The sequence below is a fragment of the Zophobas morio genome, unplaced genomic scaffold (assembly GCF_036711695.1).
Source record: "Zophobas morio isolate AGI-343-1 ecotype UQ-CSIRO unplaced genomic scaffold, CSIRO_AGI_Zmor_V1 ptg000024l, whole genome shotgun sequence".
NCBI lineage: Eukaryota > Metazoa > Arthropoda > Insecta > Coleoptera > Tenebrionidae > Zophobas > Zophobas morio.
The window spans coordinates 9,872,608-9,891,548 of record NW_026972129.1 but is presented as its reverse complement, the minus strand read 5'-3'; the positions used below and the strand labels follow the sequence as shown (position 1 = coordinate 9,891,548).

Below are 18,941 nucleotides of genomic sequence, written 5' to 3'. Positions count from 1 at the left end.
GAACTGGTGGCGGCTTCCACTGATCTTCGATACCCTTTCGGTTTATTTGAAGACCAAGAAACTCTCTAATTGTGACCACAAATGAGTCGTCATCTTGCTCACAATTAGATCCACGAGAATGATAGGAGCAAAAATTCTTCATCATTAGTAACTTATAAAATGGCAGGAATGCTCGACAAGTGGGATTTGTATATCGTACTCCATACTGTCTTCTTAATTGACCAAAAAACTTCTCTAAAGGATCTTGGTTAAAAGCTCTTGCTGGGAAAAAGTTATAGCCAAGCTTCTTTAGAGTTTGCTTGATAATCATAAAACCATTTAAAGTGCTATACCACCCCTGTAAAACTGGGGGCTTTGCTCGATCTCCAGCTTTACTTGGTTCAAATCTCATATTGCTGAACATGCGTTTCCCTTCCAACCAACAAGATGATGGTAATTATTAACTCCTACCAATTTACGTAAGTTCTTACCACCGCAGTCTCCGAATCCTCCATTTACGCTGTCAAAGACGGAATCCATGAAGAGAAAAAAATCGGACGTGTATTGAGCATCAAGTGGTAATGATCCCCCAAATCTCCGGTTGGAACAGAAATTCATGAAAGAAGAAACACCACGGCTAAAGACCTGTGAAGCATAACGAACTTTCATTGTTTGCCTCTTAAGTTCGGCTCCACATGGTCTATGGTAATCTTTGACATCAGTCTTACATTGTCACGTAGCATATGATCCAATCCATATGCCCTTTCAAAAAAACTCCAAGAAGCTCTTCTCTCCACACCTGCTTTCTCTGAATAAAGCAGATCTTTGGTGAGAAGATTGTTCCGCGTACTTTTTAGAAGATGAGGAGGATCAAAGAGAGGATAACTTCGTGATCACCAATTCTTATCACATTTTCTTTAATTCCTGTTCCATTTTCCAAAATAGCACGCCGTTTGGGGTCTTGTAAAATAATATCGAGTGCAGCACTGTTTGTAGTGCCTTGATCACAAACGGAAGCAATGATGTTTAAACCTAACGCCGTTGCCTCTTTCACAATCTCTTTATAAAAGCGGACAATGTTTACGGCAGGCACAGTGTTTTTCCAAAAAGCAAAAGCAACATGTTGTTTCCACCTTCCAAAAATTCCTCTTAGCATAAACAGGCAAACATGATCTACAATTTTGTTCGTCTTTGTTGTACCCTCATCCTCAAAACCTCCGACTCTGTCCTCACAAGGCAAGTAGTCAAGGTGAGGCTGAATGGACATCTCATCGAAGATGAGAGTACACAAATTGTACTTGGGGTCCATTTTACGACTTACCTACTTGTCTTCTGAGAACTTCGAATATGGGTTTGTTGATACCCGGTTCTATTTAGGGTTGCCCTCACAGTGCCAATAGACGGCAACGTAAACATTTTGTACAGAAGTTTTAGGGCCATTTTTCCAAATGGCAATGGCGCCTGCCTTTTCCTCAAACGTAAAACTTCTGCCTTTTGGTTTACGATTTTCGAAAAACCGCTGTTGGACGGGAGTTAGACCTTCTATCAGATCAACAAATCGCCGATCCCGCAGAAGTTTTCTTGCGGAGTGCAAGGCGTTCTTCCTTTTTTGGGCTTGTCTTTGGAGACGGCCCACTTGCTTTTGCAGGCGTTTTGCTTCGCCATAAAGTTTCTGTTCACTAGGCGTGAAGTCGATTAGACGTCGTTTCTTCACACCTATGCGATCCAGAATATTTCCTGTGAATGTATATAAATTAACTTGATTTTTACTATATATATTAAATACAAACGTGAGGTTTGCTGCCTTTGCAAGCAAATATTTGCGGACCGTTCTTCAGGGAGTACATTGCTTCCAACAAAATCTGAAAATAGGGAATCGATGACAATCAATATATTATCAGTTAAGCGATTATCATTGTTTCTGTTCCTATTACTCATCCCTGCGTTGTTGGTTGCGGTTGCCCCCCTGCGGCCACCTAGGTTTTTCCACACAGATCGCATGAATAAAGAATGGAGGGTTGAGCCCCACTTCAGGGTAGATTGCACACAGCTATGCCTAACCGACGATGGAATGTCGAGCGCTTCTTCAGTTGCCCGGTTAGCACGAGGCCATATGCCTCGTGCCCCCAGGATGACGGGTCTAAAAATAAGGTCTTTGCCCGGCCATGTCTTCTTAGCTGCTTCGATAAACTTATCGTTTTCATACATTCCCTTCTTCCGATTATAGATCTCAGTCATCGGTGTCTCAGAGCCGTCCCAGCTGACTTGCACATCAGCGATGACAATACGGGACGAGGTTACGTGAATCGCTAGGTCCGGCTTGTAGAGCTGGCCATCGTCGTGTCTGACTTTGGGCTCCAGCTCTGCACCCCAATTCTTCTTTTTGCAATGGCCCGCAATCTTTCCCACTATCTCATTGTGCCTTTTAACCCGCGCATCGTGCGTTACGGGACAAGCTTGTAATATGTGGCACGTCGTTTCCGTTTTTTCGCATCCGCCCCTACAGTTCCGCTGGTTTGCCGGAACGGAGGGTATGCCTTTTGATGGCAAGTTCGCTGTCCTTAGGTGCACGGCACGGACATAATCTCGCCCAGACCAGCCGGGCGGGATCTTCCTGATCCATGCCCTGCTCGCGTGATCCTCTGCCGCTTCTTCGAGGCCCTTCGTGAAAGGACACGTCTTGATAGCCTCTCTCCACTTTTGGACTGCTGGAATGTCACCTGCCAAGTTCTGTAGCTTCTCCAGCCAAAGTTGTCCGAACTCTGTCTGGAGGATCCTGGTTGTTATCGGATCGAAGTTCTGTGATCCCTAGACCTCCATCTCGCGGTTCTGGTATGCAAATGTAGAATGAACCTCACCGAACTTTTGATCATTCTATCCGCGTCTCGTAGGATCCTTGAGTTCACTCTGTAATTTTGAAGTCCATACAGCAGTTTGGGGGTCAGAAAAGTGTTGATAAGATCCACTTTTTGATGCGGTTTCAGTGGCGATCTACCGACATTATCCAACCACACTTGTAGATTCGTTAGAGAGGGCTTAAGGACACCGGTCGCGTTGTATGCCTGGCCTAGATATCGAAAACTATCTAGGTAGTCCATCGTGGGAATCTTCTTCCTATTAACCGAGAAGATGGATTTAGTTCGAACCACTGGAGCTCCTTTCACGATCCCGACCGATAACGCACGACTCTTCGTAGGATTGATTTCCATCCCTCTCTTGGCTACGAAGCACGACACGGTATCGAGTATGACTGGCATGTCGACGTCCTTGTCGGCCAAGAGGATGAGGTCGTCGGCAAATACGAGACACGCAACTTTTTCCTGGTCCCCAATGGAACCGCCGACGGAACCGTCATTTAACTCGGTCAGGAGTTCGTCCATTACAGCCACGAACAATAATGGACTGAGGGGATCACCCTGTCTAACGCCCCGATTAAAAGAAAGTTTACGGGTTCGACCCATTCCCGGAATATTCATGATAGTGGAAGATTGGAAGGTAGTTTGGATATACTTGATCATGCTGTCCTCGATGTCCAATCTCCAGAGTGCCCTAATTAGAGAAAAATGTGAAACCGTATCGAACGCTTTACTGATGTCCAAGGATACCACGTTATAAGTCTTACGCTTCATATAATATTCCAAGAGCACGGCGTTGGCAAGCGTTCCATCGACGTCTACGAAACCCCTTTGGAGGGTATTTAATGAGAAGGCAGCTTTGAGACGATTGGCGATAATTCTATGGAACAGGCGTTGTATCGCCGACCCTATGGTTATAGGGCGCCAGTTCTTCGGATCGTCACGAGGCCCATCCTTGTGCAAGAGGGTCGTCCTTGCCTCACGCCAGCTAGGTGGGACCAATTTTTGCAGAAGCATGACTGAGAAAAGGATGGCCAGTACCTCATTCGGGACCTTCTTAACGTCCGCTGTGTCGAGACCGTCGGGGCCGGGAGCTGAATTCGGCCAATTATTTTTTACAAACGCGACATCCTTCATAGTGATGGGGTAATAAGTGTTCTTCCTCCTCTCTCTTGTCACGAATTGTTCGCCGTCTTTCGGGGAGGCAGATTCTAATATGCCCCCGTAGACTTTTTCGACCGCTTCGACCTGGGGGTACATCTCTTCTTCAAAGAGGCTCTTCCCCTTAAGAATCTTGTCAGCCAATAATCTTTTGTTTTTAGAGTACAGGTCCTGGGCTTTCTTGTAGGTGGTAGCCCTCCTGTTGCGCCCTGTATATTCTTGGCCGTAGTTCTTGGGGGGCCTATTCTTCTTTGAGGGACCCTTCTTTACTTTTTTTACTGGCTTGATGTTTTCCGCTATCCATCCGCTAATAATAGTGGGGAGCTCATCAACCTCGGTCGTTATTAGTACGAGATGAGCCAAATTACGGGCCTCTTGTGTGATCTTCTCATCCTTTAGAGTATCACGAAAGAATTGTTCGAAGGGGCACCCCTTATCCTTGTTCAATACCGATCTTGAAATATCGGGGTTACTATCACACCGGATGATCGATGCTCTCCGAGGATTTTCAGTCATCCCGGTTAACAAGTCGGCATCCTCCTGCGAGATGGTTACGGGAGTCAAGGGGATCGGATCTGTGAGAATAGTTACAGGGGTCGCGTTTGGTTGACAGGTCGAGTCTGGTGTTTGAGAGGGGTGGTTTGCGATTGGGAGAGTCTTATTAGGGTTTGTCGTAATTAGGGGTGTCTCAAATTGTGTAGTCTCTTTTGGGTGTGTCATAGTTAGGAGTGTCTCAGATCGGGTAGTGTCAGTTTCGATAAGTGCGTCATGGTGTACCAAGACTTCCACTTCCTCGAACCGCACCTCAGGGCCCTGAGAGGGCAGACTTCCCTGCGAGGGCGATTCGAGGACAGCAGACAAGTCGTGTCGGGAGATAGATGACGTAGGTGTCTCTTGGGGATCGTAGGTTTTCCGCAAATGCTCTCTCCGCTTATAACGGAGGTCCCGTGGTGTCGGGGGGCATTTTTTCTTTTCAGCGGGCGGTGGAGGCGAGCAATACGCTCCATCAGGTGATACGGAGTTCGGCGTGGGAGGGGGAACTATGGTGATATGGTCTTGAAGAGGAACGATATGGTCCTGTAGCGGAACGATATGATCCTGTGGTTTTCCCGCGATAGTGGCGACTACGGGTGGGGCAACATGCTTTTCCACCTGCGTGTTAGACGCAACTGCAGGGGCTGGGGAAGGGTCACTACTGATGTTGGATAGTGGCGTAGAGGGGGAATGCAATTGGAGGTGGAAGTTGAGGTACCTACTCGGGTGAAGATTTTCCTGCTATCCTCCTTTACCTCTCTTCTTGCATTTTCGAGGTACTTCTTATAGAGCGCCTTTTCCCTTCTATGCCTGATCTGATGGACGGACAGGCCCGTCATTTGGTCAAGGAAAGGTTTCACAGGGACCGCCCTAGCCTCTATACGGGCTAATATCGAGAATGTCTCCGCATCCGATTGCGGCAGTCGCTTCGCCAGTTCCTTCTGGTAAAGCTCCGTATGTGCTCGTCTCTCGTGCTGACGTACTGATTCGTAACTGGGAAATTCCAGTTTACAGAATTGGCACTTGGTACGCCTCATCCCACAAGTACGCTTGTGAGTGCCTAAATTCAGCGCCGACTTGAATGCCTTGTCGCACTTGTCACATTTATATGGAAGTCCGGTTGATGATGGGGAAGATGGGAAGTGCGGTGCGGGGGATGTGCTTTGTACATATTTCATACGCAACGGTAGGTAGAAACGCAAAGTGTGATGAAATTTTACAATCCATCACATTTTTATAAGTATTTTCGTTGGTAAAATTGTTTATTCACAATTATAGTGTAATACACAGTTTCCCAACCTCCGTATAGGTTGGAATATGATTTATTACTAACCTTGGTCGGGAAATTATTACTGACCTGAAACGTCAAAAGTCATAACTGTCATCGAAAAATGATACCATTTGATTTAACATTTTTCGATTAGCAAATCAGAAAGAATTTCACTTTTGAAAAGGTAGGCAACCAGCTTTACTTAGGTGCATTTACAACAGTTTCTCGTATTAAATTATGTATTTTTTGAAAAGTGAGGTTAGATGGTTAGAATACGAGAATAACAAATAACAAAATTACAGCATTTGAACTTAAACATTATTATTAGAATTAGAATGTCCAGTAAAGTGGAAATTGAAGGTGGCATTATCGTGGCCTGTAATGTTTAAAGAAATCCCCTGTTGCAAGTTTTCTCTTGAAAAATTGAATTTCTGAGTGGATGTTGATGGGCCAGGCAAATCAGGATTGTCAATGCAGTTGGAGTTTTCGGTAGATTTTGTTGATAGCATGTTTGCAATCTTAATCCGACTGTTTAAGGAAGTGTCCACATGGCCCTCGGCTACGGCACTTGACTTCCAACCTCCTAATTTTTTCACACCGAGGATGTCTCCCCCACTGTCCGCTACCAAAGTCGCAGCTGTGCGTCTAAAGCAGTGTCCTGTGTATGTATTCACGTTGTTTAAATTTAGATAAGTGGCAATTTTTTTGGGGAATTGTGCAATTGAATTGTGGCCATATGGTTGTTTTGTAGCTTTGCCCTGCCGCACTTGAAGGAAAAATCGCACATTCTCCACCTTTGATGTAAGTTAAATATATTCTTTTATAATCCGCATCCAATCTTTCTCAATTATGATGAATGATCGTGGTTGGTATGTTTTAGTATGGGGAACAAAAACGATTACTTTTTCTTCTTGTACATCCACATTTTTCTTATTCATTTTAAAGAGTTCCTCGCTTCTACATGCCCCTGTGACACCAATAATCAAAGCAGCCTGGAAAAATGAATAGTTTAATGCAAGAATTTTGGTTGTTACTTACAGTTTATACCTTTTGGGGAAGAAACTCCAATGGGGCGTTTTTTAGGAACTTTTCCATATTTTCTTTTGTGAACACACTTGATTTTTTTGGCTGATAGCCAATATTTTGTTGTTTCAAGAACGCTATTAATTTGGCGTTTTTCGAGATGTCAATATTATCCTTTATGTTCAAGGTTGCCCTCAACATTGAATAATGTGCCTATAGCGTCGAGGGCTTTTTGTCTTTTTTCAACTGGGCAAAATAAGCCAATATGACGTTTTCAGAGCCAATATTTGGAACGCCTTTATCATTACACCAGTCTTGATAAGCCCGGTAGGTTTTTTCGTACCGGTCTTTGCTTTTTACGGGTAACATATTCATCGTAATACTTTCCGCAGCCTCCCTTAGCTCTGGTGGAGTACACTCCATCTCATTTTCCATATCACTGTCCATTTTATCAGAGAAAAACGAAAAGAAAAGTTTTCACAGCGGTTTTGTCTTATTTGACAGATAAAGTCACAGCCAACTAAAGTTTCCATAACCAACGTAGTTTAGATCTTTGATGGGCATAAACGGGGTCATTTTGGTGTTTATTTAAATAGTTGATTGTGAATAAAATAGTATACAAACCTCGTCGTGAAGGTACATTCCTACCTCTCGAGAAATAGTTGACCTCGACTACGTCTCGGTCAACTATCTTTTTCTCTCGAGAGGAATCATTACCTTCCCGACTCGGTATGTAATATACTATTTTAGATTTCCAGAAATGTGGTGGCAAACAATATTACAGTTTCTTACCTATTTTTCGAAAATTTTGTAACCCCGAAGGACCAGCACAAGAGAGCTCATTGATCTCATCTTTTTCTGTAAATGAAGTAATATCATTTTCTCTCTATTTGTTTTATTTTTGTAGCATTATAATACCTGCTCCAAAATTTGGTTGTCGTCCTGGAATGCCACTACTCCACGTACCTCCAGCCCTCGGTGTCTCCAGTTCAGTATCTAGACCTATAAGGTCGAAAATAATTAGTGTTGTATTAAAAACAAACTGTAATATTTACTAACTTTGAGAACTAGGAGATCGTCTCTTAACTGGAGATAAATTGGCGATTGAATAAAAATATGGCCATTCCTTTTTTCGAGAGAGGTAAGTGAGATCAATGGTCTGCGGTTCCACATCGGCCACATCAGTCTGATTTGCCTCGAGTGATCCTAGACTAATTCCAGTATCAGCTGTAGGTAAAAATATCTTAATATTTGTTTCGTAGTGGTCTTCAATTTGTTTTTACCTCGAGAAGGCAAAATGGTTGGTACTGCAGACCGACGCAGCCTTTGTGTTTCTGGTACAAAATCCTCGGGTCGAAAATGTTGGAAGCAAATGTACCCCCTGCGATATATTTGCACATTTGTTAAAACCGCGAATTTTGGTTTATTCGCGGCTTTAACCCACGCCATAAATCTATCATGGCCCCGCTTCGGATGGGGGAATGCAAATATTGGCTTTACTCTCGCCGCACATCCGTTAACGGAGCAAGTTTTGTTTTCTTGCATTTTTCTTCTACAAAAATTGGATATAATAATCTAGTAAAGACAAAGTTATATATGTACTTACATTTGTTAATTACACAATGTAAACAAATAAATTCATAAACTGGGAAAACACTTAACACACTAATCACGAGAAAAACATATGAAATGTGTCAAATGGTAATGTGGTAAACAATGAAATTGCTAGGAGACATAAATGAATTCTCAAAAATTTTGAAAATCGCCCAAATTACAGACGTAAGGCCGGTATTTATAAACGTAACTCCAACTTGAACTGAAGTCTGACTTACCCAAGTTATACTAAGTCTAAGATAGGGATAAGTTTAGTTTGGATTTATAAACCGAACTTCGGCTAAACTCGGTGAAGTTGCGGAAATTGTCTGTTTTGCTCGACAAATGTCATTTTTTGACATCAATTTCGAATTGTTTAATGTTTAAAAAATGGAAAAAACGCCTTATACTTTTAAAGAAAAAGCCATTTTAACCAACATAATAAAGGAAAAAGGATCCGTTATAGAATGTAAGAAAACGGACGCGGTGAGTCTTGAGAAAAAGTCTAAAGTTTGGGAGGAAATATGTGCATATTACAACGCACAGCCTGAGGTAGGCTGTAAATGCACCACGAAACAGCTGAAGAAGTGTTGGGCAAATTTGAAGCAAGCGTAAGATTATTTTCATTCTATTACTGAATAATATATCTGAAAAATTTATTCCTATTATTGTTAGTAAACGAAAAATAGTCACTGAAGAAAAATATGACATTCTAAAAACTGGAGGTGGAACGCGAAGCGCCAAAGAGCATGATACCATTATGGACCTAGTAGAAGAGGCAGCTCCACATCTAGACATTCAGTTGGGATGTCAGTATGATTCTACGGCCAGATACGAGAATCACAATAATTTAGGTAGATAAATTTCCACATTTAATTTTCTTTTTTAAAAAATTTATGTTTACGAACGAGTCATAGCAGACCCAACCACGGATTTGGCAACTGGATCAAGCTTGGGTGACACCCAAGAAACCGTACTGGAGCCTCCAAAAAAGACAGCAAGAACAGTAGTAGATCAAAGCTTGGAAAAAACACTTCGCGTGCAAAAATTACAAGAATCAATCGAGCAGCAACGGGAGTTGCATGAACTCCGTATGCAGGCTGCAAAAGAGGAACTGGAAGCCATTCGCAAAATCGATGAAATTAAATTAGCTGTTGCTAGTCGCCTTAAGTTCAGCAATGGCTGAACTTAAGGCGGCCAAGAAGGCTTTAGATTCGTAATTTTTTATTTTTGTTAATTTGTTAATTTAAAAATGTTGTCGAATAAAATATCTTCTAAATTCTAAACCTAAGAAATGATTTTGTCTTACGACAATATCTTCTTGAGGTTCGGGTGGAATATCTTCATCGAACGGAATATCATCATTTAAAAATATTCCAATATTATGCAACACAGCAGTCGCACATATAATAATTTGTGAGGTTTCTAGCTTGTTTCTTAACGTTCTAGAAAGACAAGGAAATCGTCTTTTCCATCTTCCAAAACATCTTTCTACGACATTTCTTGTCGTTTTATGAGACTGATTATATCGCCTTTCTTGGTTATTTTCTATGTTAAGAAGGGGTGTCAATAAATATGGACGACAAGCATAAGCGCTATCACCCAAAAGCAGACCAAGCACTTGGCGTTGTTCAAATTCAATTCTAGCAGAACTGCGGTTAAAAATAACACTGTCATGTGTCGATCCAGGATGAGGCACAACAATATTTAAAATTTCTAACTTTGGTCCTGCTATAACCTTCAATAGAAATCCCAATAAAAATATAATGTTGGCAATACCACAATGTTGGGTACCTGCACGTTCAAAGAAAATTGACCTTTTCTGTTTCTAAAAACTTCGGCATTATTCCCCCCTGGATTTTTTATTGGTATATCAGTACCATCGACACATCCAGCTACAGAAGGAAATCCTCTAATATTATGAAAAGCCATTATATTTGCTCTTTGACCGTTAGGTGTATTCGGAAAGTGGATAAATTCTTGCAAATGTTCTGCGATCGCTATAGATACTCTTTTAATTGTTAACGAAGTGGTGACTTGACTAATTCCTCGCAAATCACCATCCACCATCTAGCAGACATTATTAAAATATAAAACACAAAAAATTTCAATAAATCTCTACCAACCTGAAAATTTCCAGTAGCATAGAATCGCAAAGTTAGAAGCAGTTGTAAAACGGAAGGTACTGGTAAACCTCTATTATTTATTTTTTCTAACGAATGCCTGATCAATGGCAACAACGTGTTTCGCACAACACGGTTACTGAAATAAAAACGCATTTGAAACTGTTCCTCGTGGTAATACTCAAAAGGATCTTGTCCGTCGCGGATGTAACGTTTAGGTACACGAACAGGGATAGCATTGTCATTGTCGTTGTCTTGATATTCTTCGAAAAAATCATCAAATAGGTTCATGGTGGAACTGGTGGAATATTATAAAAATGATTTTTTCAAATCTATCAAATGTCAGTTGCGACAAACTACAAATTGAGTTGCAAAATGGAATTTCAATTGTGCCTATCTTTGATAAGTCGAACTTGAGCACAGGTCGGACCTGACTTGGGCTTGAGCCTGTCTTGAGTTTGACTTGAGTTCTAAGATCGGTTTATAAATCTCAAACTGTCAACTTGAGTCTGAGTTGCGACTATAAATACCGCCCTAAATCAGCTTTTACAGTTATTAGAGACCCTAAATAGGGGTCACTAACAGATAATCTTTTCATTGTGACCCGTAGCGGGCGGGTCGGAAAATTACGTAACGAAGGAATAAGGTGAAGGCCGGGGATCATTGACGTCGAGACATTGATTTGATTTGTAGGTTAATGGTATCGAAATTCACTTAAATAAATAATTTAACAAGAAAAACAACATTGTGCTACGAAAATTTATTTTATTGTTAAGCGGCCCCTAGACGTAGATTTGTATGTACAGTATAATCCGGCTATAACGACATCGAAGGGACCTTGAAATTTTCGTCGTTATAACCGGAAGTCGTTATAACCGATGAATGCTAATTTTATAAATATTACAACTTTATTTAAACAAAATGTAATATTTAATACACGTACATAGGCGCAAGTAAGAAAGGAAAATACATCCAAGGATCATGTAGTAGTTACAAGTACATACTTCATTAGTCACACATACATACACATATGAACCTACAAATATATACTGAAATGTTACTTAATTTACAGTTTGGGACACGGAATTACAAACGACCTGTCAGTCATAATAACAATAAGGTATAAGACTACAATGTTTTTTAAATGTCAGAAAATTGGTTGTCGTTTGAAATTCCGTGTCCCAAACCGAACGTAAAAAAATCTGTTATTTTACTCTGCCCGGTACATTTATTTTTGTAATAAATACCTGCCAGTTTAGTGTCTAGTGTAGAAATACAGCTCAATAGTTTACTATCTTTTAAACCTTCCAAAGTAACGAATTTTTTTATAATAGAAACCGCTTGAAGGGCTTCCGCACATGATGGCACTTGATCATCAACGTCTTCATCATCATTTTCTTCCAAATCTTCTCTAAGGTCTTCTGACAAGTTTTTTACAATGTCCTCTTCACTTATGTCACCACAAGTTTCTAAATTATGATCGACATTCACTAATTCTAGGAAGTCTTCGTTGGACACTGTAATAGTAGTTACATTATTAATCAATCGAGCCAAAGGAATGTCGTCTTCTTCATCAAAATCACTTTCAACTTGTATTGTCTCTTCGTTTTTTATACTAAATCCAGCATGCCGAAAACAATTGGCAATTGTTTTAGGAGATACATTTTCCCATGCATCAGAAATCATAAGAATGGCGTCCAAGAGCGTTACAGCACTCTCTTTCTCCAGTTCTAAATGCCTAATTGTTTCTAAAATCTGCATTCTGCGGTAATGGGTTTTAAGAGAATTAATAACGTCCTGGTCCATTGGTTGTAAAACAGATGTGCAGTTTGGTTTAATTGCTTTTAAATTTTCCACGTGTGGATGCGCCGGACAACTTATATTAGACACAACTCTAATCATTCAGGCCACTTTATATTGCTGAAAATGTTGAGTCTACTCGAGGCTCGAACACACGTGCATAAAAATGCAAACAATGCAGTTTTAATTTCCCCTTCTTTCTGGTTCGTATCTTGAACAATGTTGTGCAATTGTCGTTATAACCGGAGGAAAAAAAGTATTGTCCAGTAAGTTTTGGTCGCTATTGCCGGATTCGTCGTTACAAGCGAAGTTGTTATATCCGACTTTTTTTACCCTACTGTATATGGGTTTCCAAACAAGCTGGATCAATTCCGTCGTTATATTCGGCTTGTCGCTACAAGCGGAGTCGCTATAAACGACTTTGACTAAACAAACAACTTGTACATACAAAAGTTGCACCTATATGTATCAGCTTTGTTCTAAATATGATTGTCCAATCCAAATTATCCAAACTTCTTGAGAATAATTTGTTTAATGTAGGGACGTAACTTATTGTTGAGGACTAAATGTAAGAAGTTTGAACATATCGTGTACCTAAATGCCACTACTGATCGCTGAAAACAAACGTGTATCAAGTCTTTGTAGAATCATGTTTGCTGGTCTAGTTTTAAAGCAAGTTGTAACGATATTGTGCGTACGCAGATTTCTGTAACACTAGTTGATTTTGATTTGTGTCGACCTTAGACGTTATCTAAATATTTTGAGATGATGAGTATTTTATGAATTGGTCGATATTGTATCAAGGCTGAAGCTAAAAGGATAATTCAAAATAACAAATATTTATGATTTTATAAGCAATGAAGTGAAATCTGAGTTCTTGATCCTCCGAAATGGAAAGCTTGGACTTCCTCATGATACTTGGTGCAATAATTTTATGAAAAATCCATATGGATCACCACATCTTATTCAGTTAACGATTCTATTAGTGCTTTTAATGCGCTGTACTGATGAACAATATTGGCCTCATGATAACAAAATTTTTTCAAATCATTCTCTAAATTTAAAATCAGTTCTAGGACACAGGTGCTCTTAAATAAAAATGAGTTTCACAAAAATGTCAACGTAAACTTTTTTAATATTCTGATTCTGCATGATTTACTGATGATTTTCGTGTTTTTAGTTAAATCGCGACTGATCGGGTAGGGTAGAAAAATGGCGCTAACAACATCAAACTTTTTAGGCCAAAGAAAAGATTCAATTTATTATTATTATTATTATGTTAGGCGATCGGGCAGAGGTCTATGCCTGTTATGCCCGCGCCGTCGCGTTATGGGAAGTACCCAATATTTCTATTGGGAGCTGTAAATGTCATATTTAATTTTAAAAGCCATTGTTGATTGTGAACTGACTATTTCTTCAGGCAAAGAGTTCCATTGCTGAAAAACTCTATTACTCAAGAAGTGCTGCCTTACCGTGGTCTTAAACTTTTCTTTAGCCAATTTAAAAGAATGTCCTCTGGTAAGAGTATGTGAACTAAGTATGAAGAGCTTGTGTATCGGAGACGACTTATTGGACATGGCTTGAAAGGTCGTGATAAGATCACCTCTTACGCGTCTATTTGATAAAGTTGGAATTTTCATTATTGCGAGTCTTTCATGGTATTGAGGCCGTACTCTACCAAACGGTATTCTTGTAGCCCTACGTTGGACAGACTCAAGCAAAAGGATGTCTTTCTGTAAAATAGGCGACCATACACTGTTCGCAAATTCTAGTAAGGGTCTTACAAATGTTTTATATAATTTGGCGAAGATAATAGGGCTACTTTTTTGGAATGCCCGTCTCAGAAGGAACAGTGTCGAATTGGCTTTTTTACTGACATGTGCGGTGTGCTGAGACCAAGACAAGTCACAAGTTACCAAAACACCAAGGTCACGACAACAGTCAGAGGAGACTAATTGTTCACCGTTCATGTAATACGGCATTCTGGGATTCTTGTTACCAATGTAAAGGACGTTACATTTATCGAAGTTAAGTGGGAGTAGCCAGTCACTGGACCATTTTTGAATGCTTATAAGATCTTGTTTAAGAATTTGATTTTGTGAGCTTAAATTATACAATTTGGTATCGTCTGCGTACATGGAAAAAGGTTACATCAAGCTACTCTTAAGATCGGCAGTATAGGCTATAAAGAGTAATGGTCCCAGTACCGAACCTTGGGGAACTCCGCTCATAACCTCAAAAGGACGGCTGTAAGCATCTCCCACTTTAACTCGAAATGTTCTCTCAGAAAGAAAAGAACCAATCCATTTTAGCAGATTTCCTCCTAAGCCAAGATGTTGAAGCTTATGCAACAATCGACGCTTAGGGACGCGATCGAATGCCTTTGAAAAGTCTAAATACACTACGTCAATTGAGTTGCCTGCGTCCATTTCTTTCGTCCAATCCGATAGGCAGCAGAGTAAATTTGATTGGATAGATTTACCGGGAAGAAAGCCGTGCTGCTGGAAGGGTATTAATTGATAATCCACGAAGAATTCAATAACACGGTCGTAAATAATAGACTCCATGACTTTGACAATCAGGGAGGTCAGGCTTATGGGTCGATAATTGGTAGCATCAAATTTGTCTCCCTTTTTAAAGATTGGCCGCACAGTTGCTGTTCTCCAGTCGGCAGGTAGAGAACTAGAATTAAAGGACTGGCTCATCAGAATGCTGAGAGGATACGATAGAACAGATGAACATGTGGTCAGAAGTTTAGCTGTGATTAAATCAGGGCCAGGTGACTTTGACACCTTCAATTTATCTAATTTTTGACGTGACAACGTCTTATAAATCGATGGAGCCGGCTGCACGCACGAAAAAGCATGACTCATGCGGCGTTACCTCGCTCTGAGGCGTCCCATGTAAGGCTTGAAGTGCAAGCGAGAACGCGGAACGAGCGACAAAGAGGCACAATCGGCCTTCGCGTTCGGCAGCGTTCGGCAGCGTTCGGCAGCGTTCGCCATCCGTCTCTCTCCTACTTGAGTGAGCGATGCGTCTGCGTGGACAGCTGCTATATTATAGTACCAAGATAGTACATTGACATGTTTTGGTCGAGTATCAAGTTCAGTGAAAAGTGAATGTAGTGTCAATTTTTTCAAGACACATTAAACTAAAAAAATTGACATAATTGTATTTATGCGTATACATAAATCTAACTTGATCAATTTCATTGTGATTTCTAATTACCTCCTTCTCTATATACATACAAATCTATTAAACAAATGAAATTAAAATTTTCTTTTGAAAAATGCTACCATTCCATCAGTATTTTCTTAAGACGTTGTCACGTTCAACTATCGTCAGTAAACCGGCTTTACAGACAACCGATTTTTTTTACGGACAGCGTCACTGGAAAATAGAACATCATCGATAACAGCTGCATTAGGTACTCCAAGGATGCTAGGCATTATGTCATTGGGCGGTTCTTGTACGAAAATTTTTAAAAAAGATTTGGCAAATGAGTCGGCTACCTCAATATCACTATCAACCACTGTACCCGTGTCATCTTTTATCCGTAAATTAGTTCCAACTGGGCCGGATAATTGAGTTCGAATGTGTTTGTACAACCGCTTAGTGTCTTTACCATCAGCTATAGATTTCTCGTAGGTTATTCTGGCTTCTATAATTATAGTTGACAACCGATTTGAGAAAGACCTATGTTTCTTATAATCAGCCTCAAGACCTGTTCTTTTGAATGCACGCCATAGAGCTCGTTTTTTTTTAATAAATTTTAGGATAGAGTTGTTGATCCAGGGCTTTTTAGAAGAACGTTTAACGAAAGAGGTGGTTGTGTGTTGTTCTATCTGAACATTAATAACATTTTTAAAGGAGTTCCAGTTGTTAGAGACTGAAGGGTCACTCAATAAATTATTCCAGTCGACCTTATTTAAACACCTGCATATAGCTTTATAATCTGTAATTGACCTCTTAAATGTGTCAATCCTCTTTTTAGAGGGTATAGAGCATATCTGCAAATCCACCTTTAATGTCACGTGGTCTGAGATGCCAATAGGAGGGAGATAATCTAGATTGGCTAGTGACGTGTTATCAGAAGATAAAATGAGGTCGAGGGTGGATGGACTTTGACCAGTTCTGTATCTTGTAGGCTTGGTTACAAGCTGCCTTAGGCGGCTGTCATTAAGTAAATTTACCAGAAGTTGAGCAGGATCGCGGAATGACAGACGATTATCTAAAGGCCATTTTAGTTCACTTAGGTTAAAGTCACCAAAGAAGAATGTGTTTACATAAGTGTTGGTAATGTTAAAAATAGAGTCAAACAGAAGCCTACTATCGTGTAACGATGACGTAGAAGGTCTGTAGATACAAGCTAGAACGAAAGTGGAAGACTTATTATAAAATTTTAAGAATATGGATTCAATACTTCCCGTGTCTACATCCAAAGGAATCACCACGAAGTCAGCGAGTATTTGATCCAATATGTAAATACAAACACCACCACCCTTTCTCTCAGCTCGGTCCTTTCTAAATAACGTGTAACCATTTAAAAAGGCCATCCCACTAGGTATCGAGGAAGTTAGCCAAGTTTCACTCAACATGATAATTGAAGGACATTCAGTAGCAACTAGAGCGCAAAACTCGTTATATTTGGCCATTAGTGACGCGATGTTGGAGTATACTAGTGAAGCAGTGAAATATTCTGTATTGTGATTGAATGATAATATCAAAAGAAGACAATGGTGTTCACACTCACACGTAGGCAAGAACCTGAAGAAAGAGTCCTTCAGAATCCCACCAATGGGAGGGCATGAAAAATTAGTTGACAGGATTATGTGAGCTGCCGGCCAAGCCAGATAACTCGGTCGGGACGTCGAGGCGCAAATTTAGGGTTCCTTCAGTGGCCTTCTTAATTTTTCTCTGGATCTTACGACACTTATTCTTAATTCCTTTGTGATCAACAACTCCGTATACGTCGTAAAGTAAATTGATTACGCCTTGAATGTCTTCCGTATGTTTGTGGATCAATGCTAGTACGTCGCTTTCTCCCGAGGCGCTATTCATAAAAGCAACGGTTTGATCAAAATTTAACGGGTAAGCGACACTGTTCTCTATCAGATCTTTGGCGGGTTCCAGTAAGTCTTCTAGTGGCGTTAAACTTTCTGTGGATTCGTTAACTCTCTGCTTTTTTAAGTTAGATTTCCCGTTATTATTTCCCATTATTGTAGACAGATCCAAGGGACTTACCTCCGTTTCAGCCGCGTCGTCTGTTGTTTGACGTTTTCCTGCCACAGTTTCACGGAGTTTGCTAAAAGACGCCTGTGAATTATCATTTAACACTTCATTCGGACAATCGTTTGCAAAATGACCAACCAATTTGCACTTAAAGCAAACATCATCGAACGTGAAAAATACCCGGTAGTTAGTATTTTCGTATTTTAAGACCATCGAGGATGGTAGGTCGACCACGTCATCAGGTTGAACATATATCTGTCGGCGGAAACTTAATACATGGGCATATTCGTCACTCCGCATTCCTGCCCTGAGAAAAGACATTTTTGAGACAGGAGTAAATCCAAAAGTTTTAATTTGGTTTTCAAAAACAGTGTGAGGAATGGATGGGCAAACATTAGAGAGGATAATGCGACGTGCTGGATTTAACAGCCGGCGCACACTGACTGATTGGTCTTTAATAATGATAGTTGGATGATTATCAACCACTTCATCTACCCAGGATTTAGCACTGAGGTAAATACATACACGATCTTTTGACATCTTAGAAGCGAACAAAACATTTTTTGCTGTCACTATATTACCTATAGCAGCAACATAATCAATTAAAGTTAAGCCATCGGTAGCGTTAAGAACTACCGCTTGCTCTTTCGAGGAAAATTCAAAACTAGCCATAATGACCAAATTTATATATCACGGGATTAAACCCGTTTGCCCGTGAAGCGACTGCGGCGAGCCGCAATCACTCGCCTCGACCCTGCTTATAAGAACTTATCAGTGCTTGAGTGTAAGAAAACTTGTTGGTGATAAAAGGAACATGCGAATTAACAAGTATTGCTCCACTAAGGAGAATATATAAGGTTCCACAATTTAAAGGGAGCTGCGTACTAAGGCTGTTAACAGCCTGCCACAACCAAAAACAATTAAATTCAGAAAGATCTCACCAAATATTGCCCCAACCGGGAGCGACAAACGACAAGAAACTTTCACTTAACTCACTTTTTCAATATTGTATGAATATGTATCATCAATTATAAAACATTTTAATGAAAATTGTTAATAACAACAAAAAAAATTACAAAATGATCAAAGACTATTTTATAAATGAGACGACGATAAATCAATTACAGCCTTTAACAAATTAGAACCATAACGTTCGTCATAAACATTATTCAACTTATACCGGATCCATGTTTTTAAAAATTCTCTATGGACCGATTCTCCGGCTTGTTCGGACCATAATCCAAGCCCACAATTGCCAAGATAAGCTATACATTCTTCCAGATGATTTAGGGCTATGTGAATTTTTAAAGTTTCCGAAACTCCAGTAGCCCTAAAAGCTTTTCTAAGACTTACAATGTCTTGGGTAAGTTC

At 40.3% G+C, this 18,941-nt stretch overlaps 4 protein-coding genes across 4 annotated transcripts; 1 reads left to right on the top strand and 3 right to left on the bottom strand.

Moving 5' to 3' along the window:
* The first annotated feature begins 6,089 nt into the window (after positions 1-6,089).
* On the top strand, positions 6,090-9,601 carry LOC135135593 (myb/SANT-like DNA-binding domain-containing protein 3). The gene is made up of 7 exons (XM_064064688.1): positions 6,090-6,288; positions 6,337-6,600; positions 6,680-7,149; positions 7,730-7,963; positions 8,085-9,026; positions 9,091-9,269; positions 9,336-9,601. Exons 5-7 carry the CDS (start codon positions 8,806-8,808, stop codon positions 9,599-9,601), a joined length of 666 nt encoding a protein of 221 aa, XP_063920758.1. The 5' UTR covers positions 6,090-6,288; positions 6,337-6,600; positions 6,680-7,149; positions 7,730-7,963; positions 8,085-8,805.
* A 60-nt stretch (positions 9,602-9,661) lies between these two features.
* Positions 9,662-10,829, bottom strand: LOC135135592 (putative nuclease HARBI1). The gene is made up of 3 exons (XM_064064687.1): positions 10,542-10,829; positions 10,210-10,485; positions 9,662-10,153 (listed from the first exon to the last, which is right to left on the bottom strand). Exons 1-3 carry the CDS (start codon positions 10,827-10,829, stop codon positions 9,662-9,664), a joined length of 1,056 nt encoding a protein of 351 aa, XP_063920757.1.
* A 102-nt stretch (positions 10,830-10,931) lies between these two features.
* On the bottom strand, positions 10,932-12,440 carry LOC135135590 (tigger transposable element-derived protein 4-like). Its single transcript, XM_064064686.1, has 2 exons — positions 11,786-12,440; positions 10,932-11,008 (listed from the first exon to the last, which is right to left on the bottom strand). Exons 1-2 carry the CDS (start codon positions 12,438-12,440, stop codon positions 10,932-10,934), a joined length of 732 nt encoding a protein of 243 aa, XP_063920756.1.
* Positions 12,441-15,217: 2,777 nt separating this feature from the next.
* On the bottom strand, positions 15,218-16,993 carry LOC135135589 (uncharacterized). Its single transcript, XM_064064685.1, has 3 exons — positions 16,762-16,993; positions 15,718-16,569; positions 15,218-15,375 (listed from the first exon to the last, which is right to left on the bottom strand). The coding sequence occupies exons 1-3, from the start codon at positions 16,991-16,993 to the stop codon at positions 15,218-15,220; spliced, it is 1,242 nt and encodes a 413-aa protein (XP_063920755.1).
* Between the last annotated feature and the right edge of the window lie 1,948 nt (positions 16,994-18,941).

What these genes read in the sequence shown, in the direction of transcription:
- LOC135135590 (XM_064064686.1), bottom strand. Translation starts at nt 12,440, where the DNA reads ATGATTAGAGTTGTGTCTAATATAAGTTGTCCGGCGCATCCACACGTG. An exon ending in ACTAGACACTAAACTGGCAG is followed by an intron (nt 11,009 to 11,785) that starts GTATTTATTACA and finishes AACCGATCTTAG; the next exon opens with AACTCAAGTCAAACTCAAGA.
- LOC135135592 (XM_064064687.1), bottom strand. Translation starts at nt 10,829, where the DNA reads ATGAACCTATTTGATGATTTTTTCGAAGAATATCAAGACAACGACAAT. An exon ending in ATGCTACTGGAAATTTTCAG is followed by an intron (nt 10,486 to 10,541) that starts GTTGGTAGAGAT and finishes AATGTCTGCTAG; the next exon opens with ATGGTGGATGGTGATTTGCG. An exon ending in AATTTTCTTTGAACGTGCAG is followed by an intron (nt 10,154 to 10,209) that starts GTACCCAACATT and finishes TTTCTATTGAAG; the next exon opens with GTTATAGCAGGACCAAAGTT.
- LOC135135593 (XM_064064688.1), top strand. Translation starts at nt 8,806, where the DNA reads ATGGAAAAAACGCCTTATACTTTTAAAGAAAAAGCCATTTTAACCAAC. An exon ending in TGGGCAAATTTGAAGCAAGC is followed by an intron (nt 9,027 to 9,090) that starts GTAAGATTATTT and finishes TATTATTGTTAG; the next exon opens with TAAACGAAAAATAGTCACTG. An exon ending in CGAGAATCACAATAATTTAG is followed by an intron (nt 9,270 to 9,335) that starts GTAGATAAATTT and finishes GAGTCATAGCAG; the next exon opens with ACCCAACCACGGATTTGGCA.
- LOC135135589 (XM_064064685.1), bottom strand. Translation starts at nt 16,993, where the DNA reads ATGGCCAAATATAACGAGTTTTGCGCTCTAGTTGCTACTGAATGTCCT. An exon ending in TTTGGATGTAGACACGGGAA is followed by an intron (nt 16,570 to 16,761) that starts GTATTGAATCCA and finishes AATGGCCTTTAG; the next exon opens with ATAATCGTCTGTCATTCCGC. An exon ending in ATTTTCCAGTGACGCTGTCC is followed by an intron (nt 15,376 to 15,717) that starts GTAAAAAAAATC and finishes CTGTCCACGCAG; the next exon opens with ACGCATCGCTCACTCAAGTA.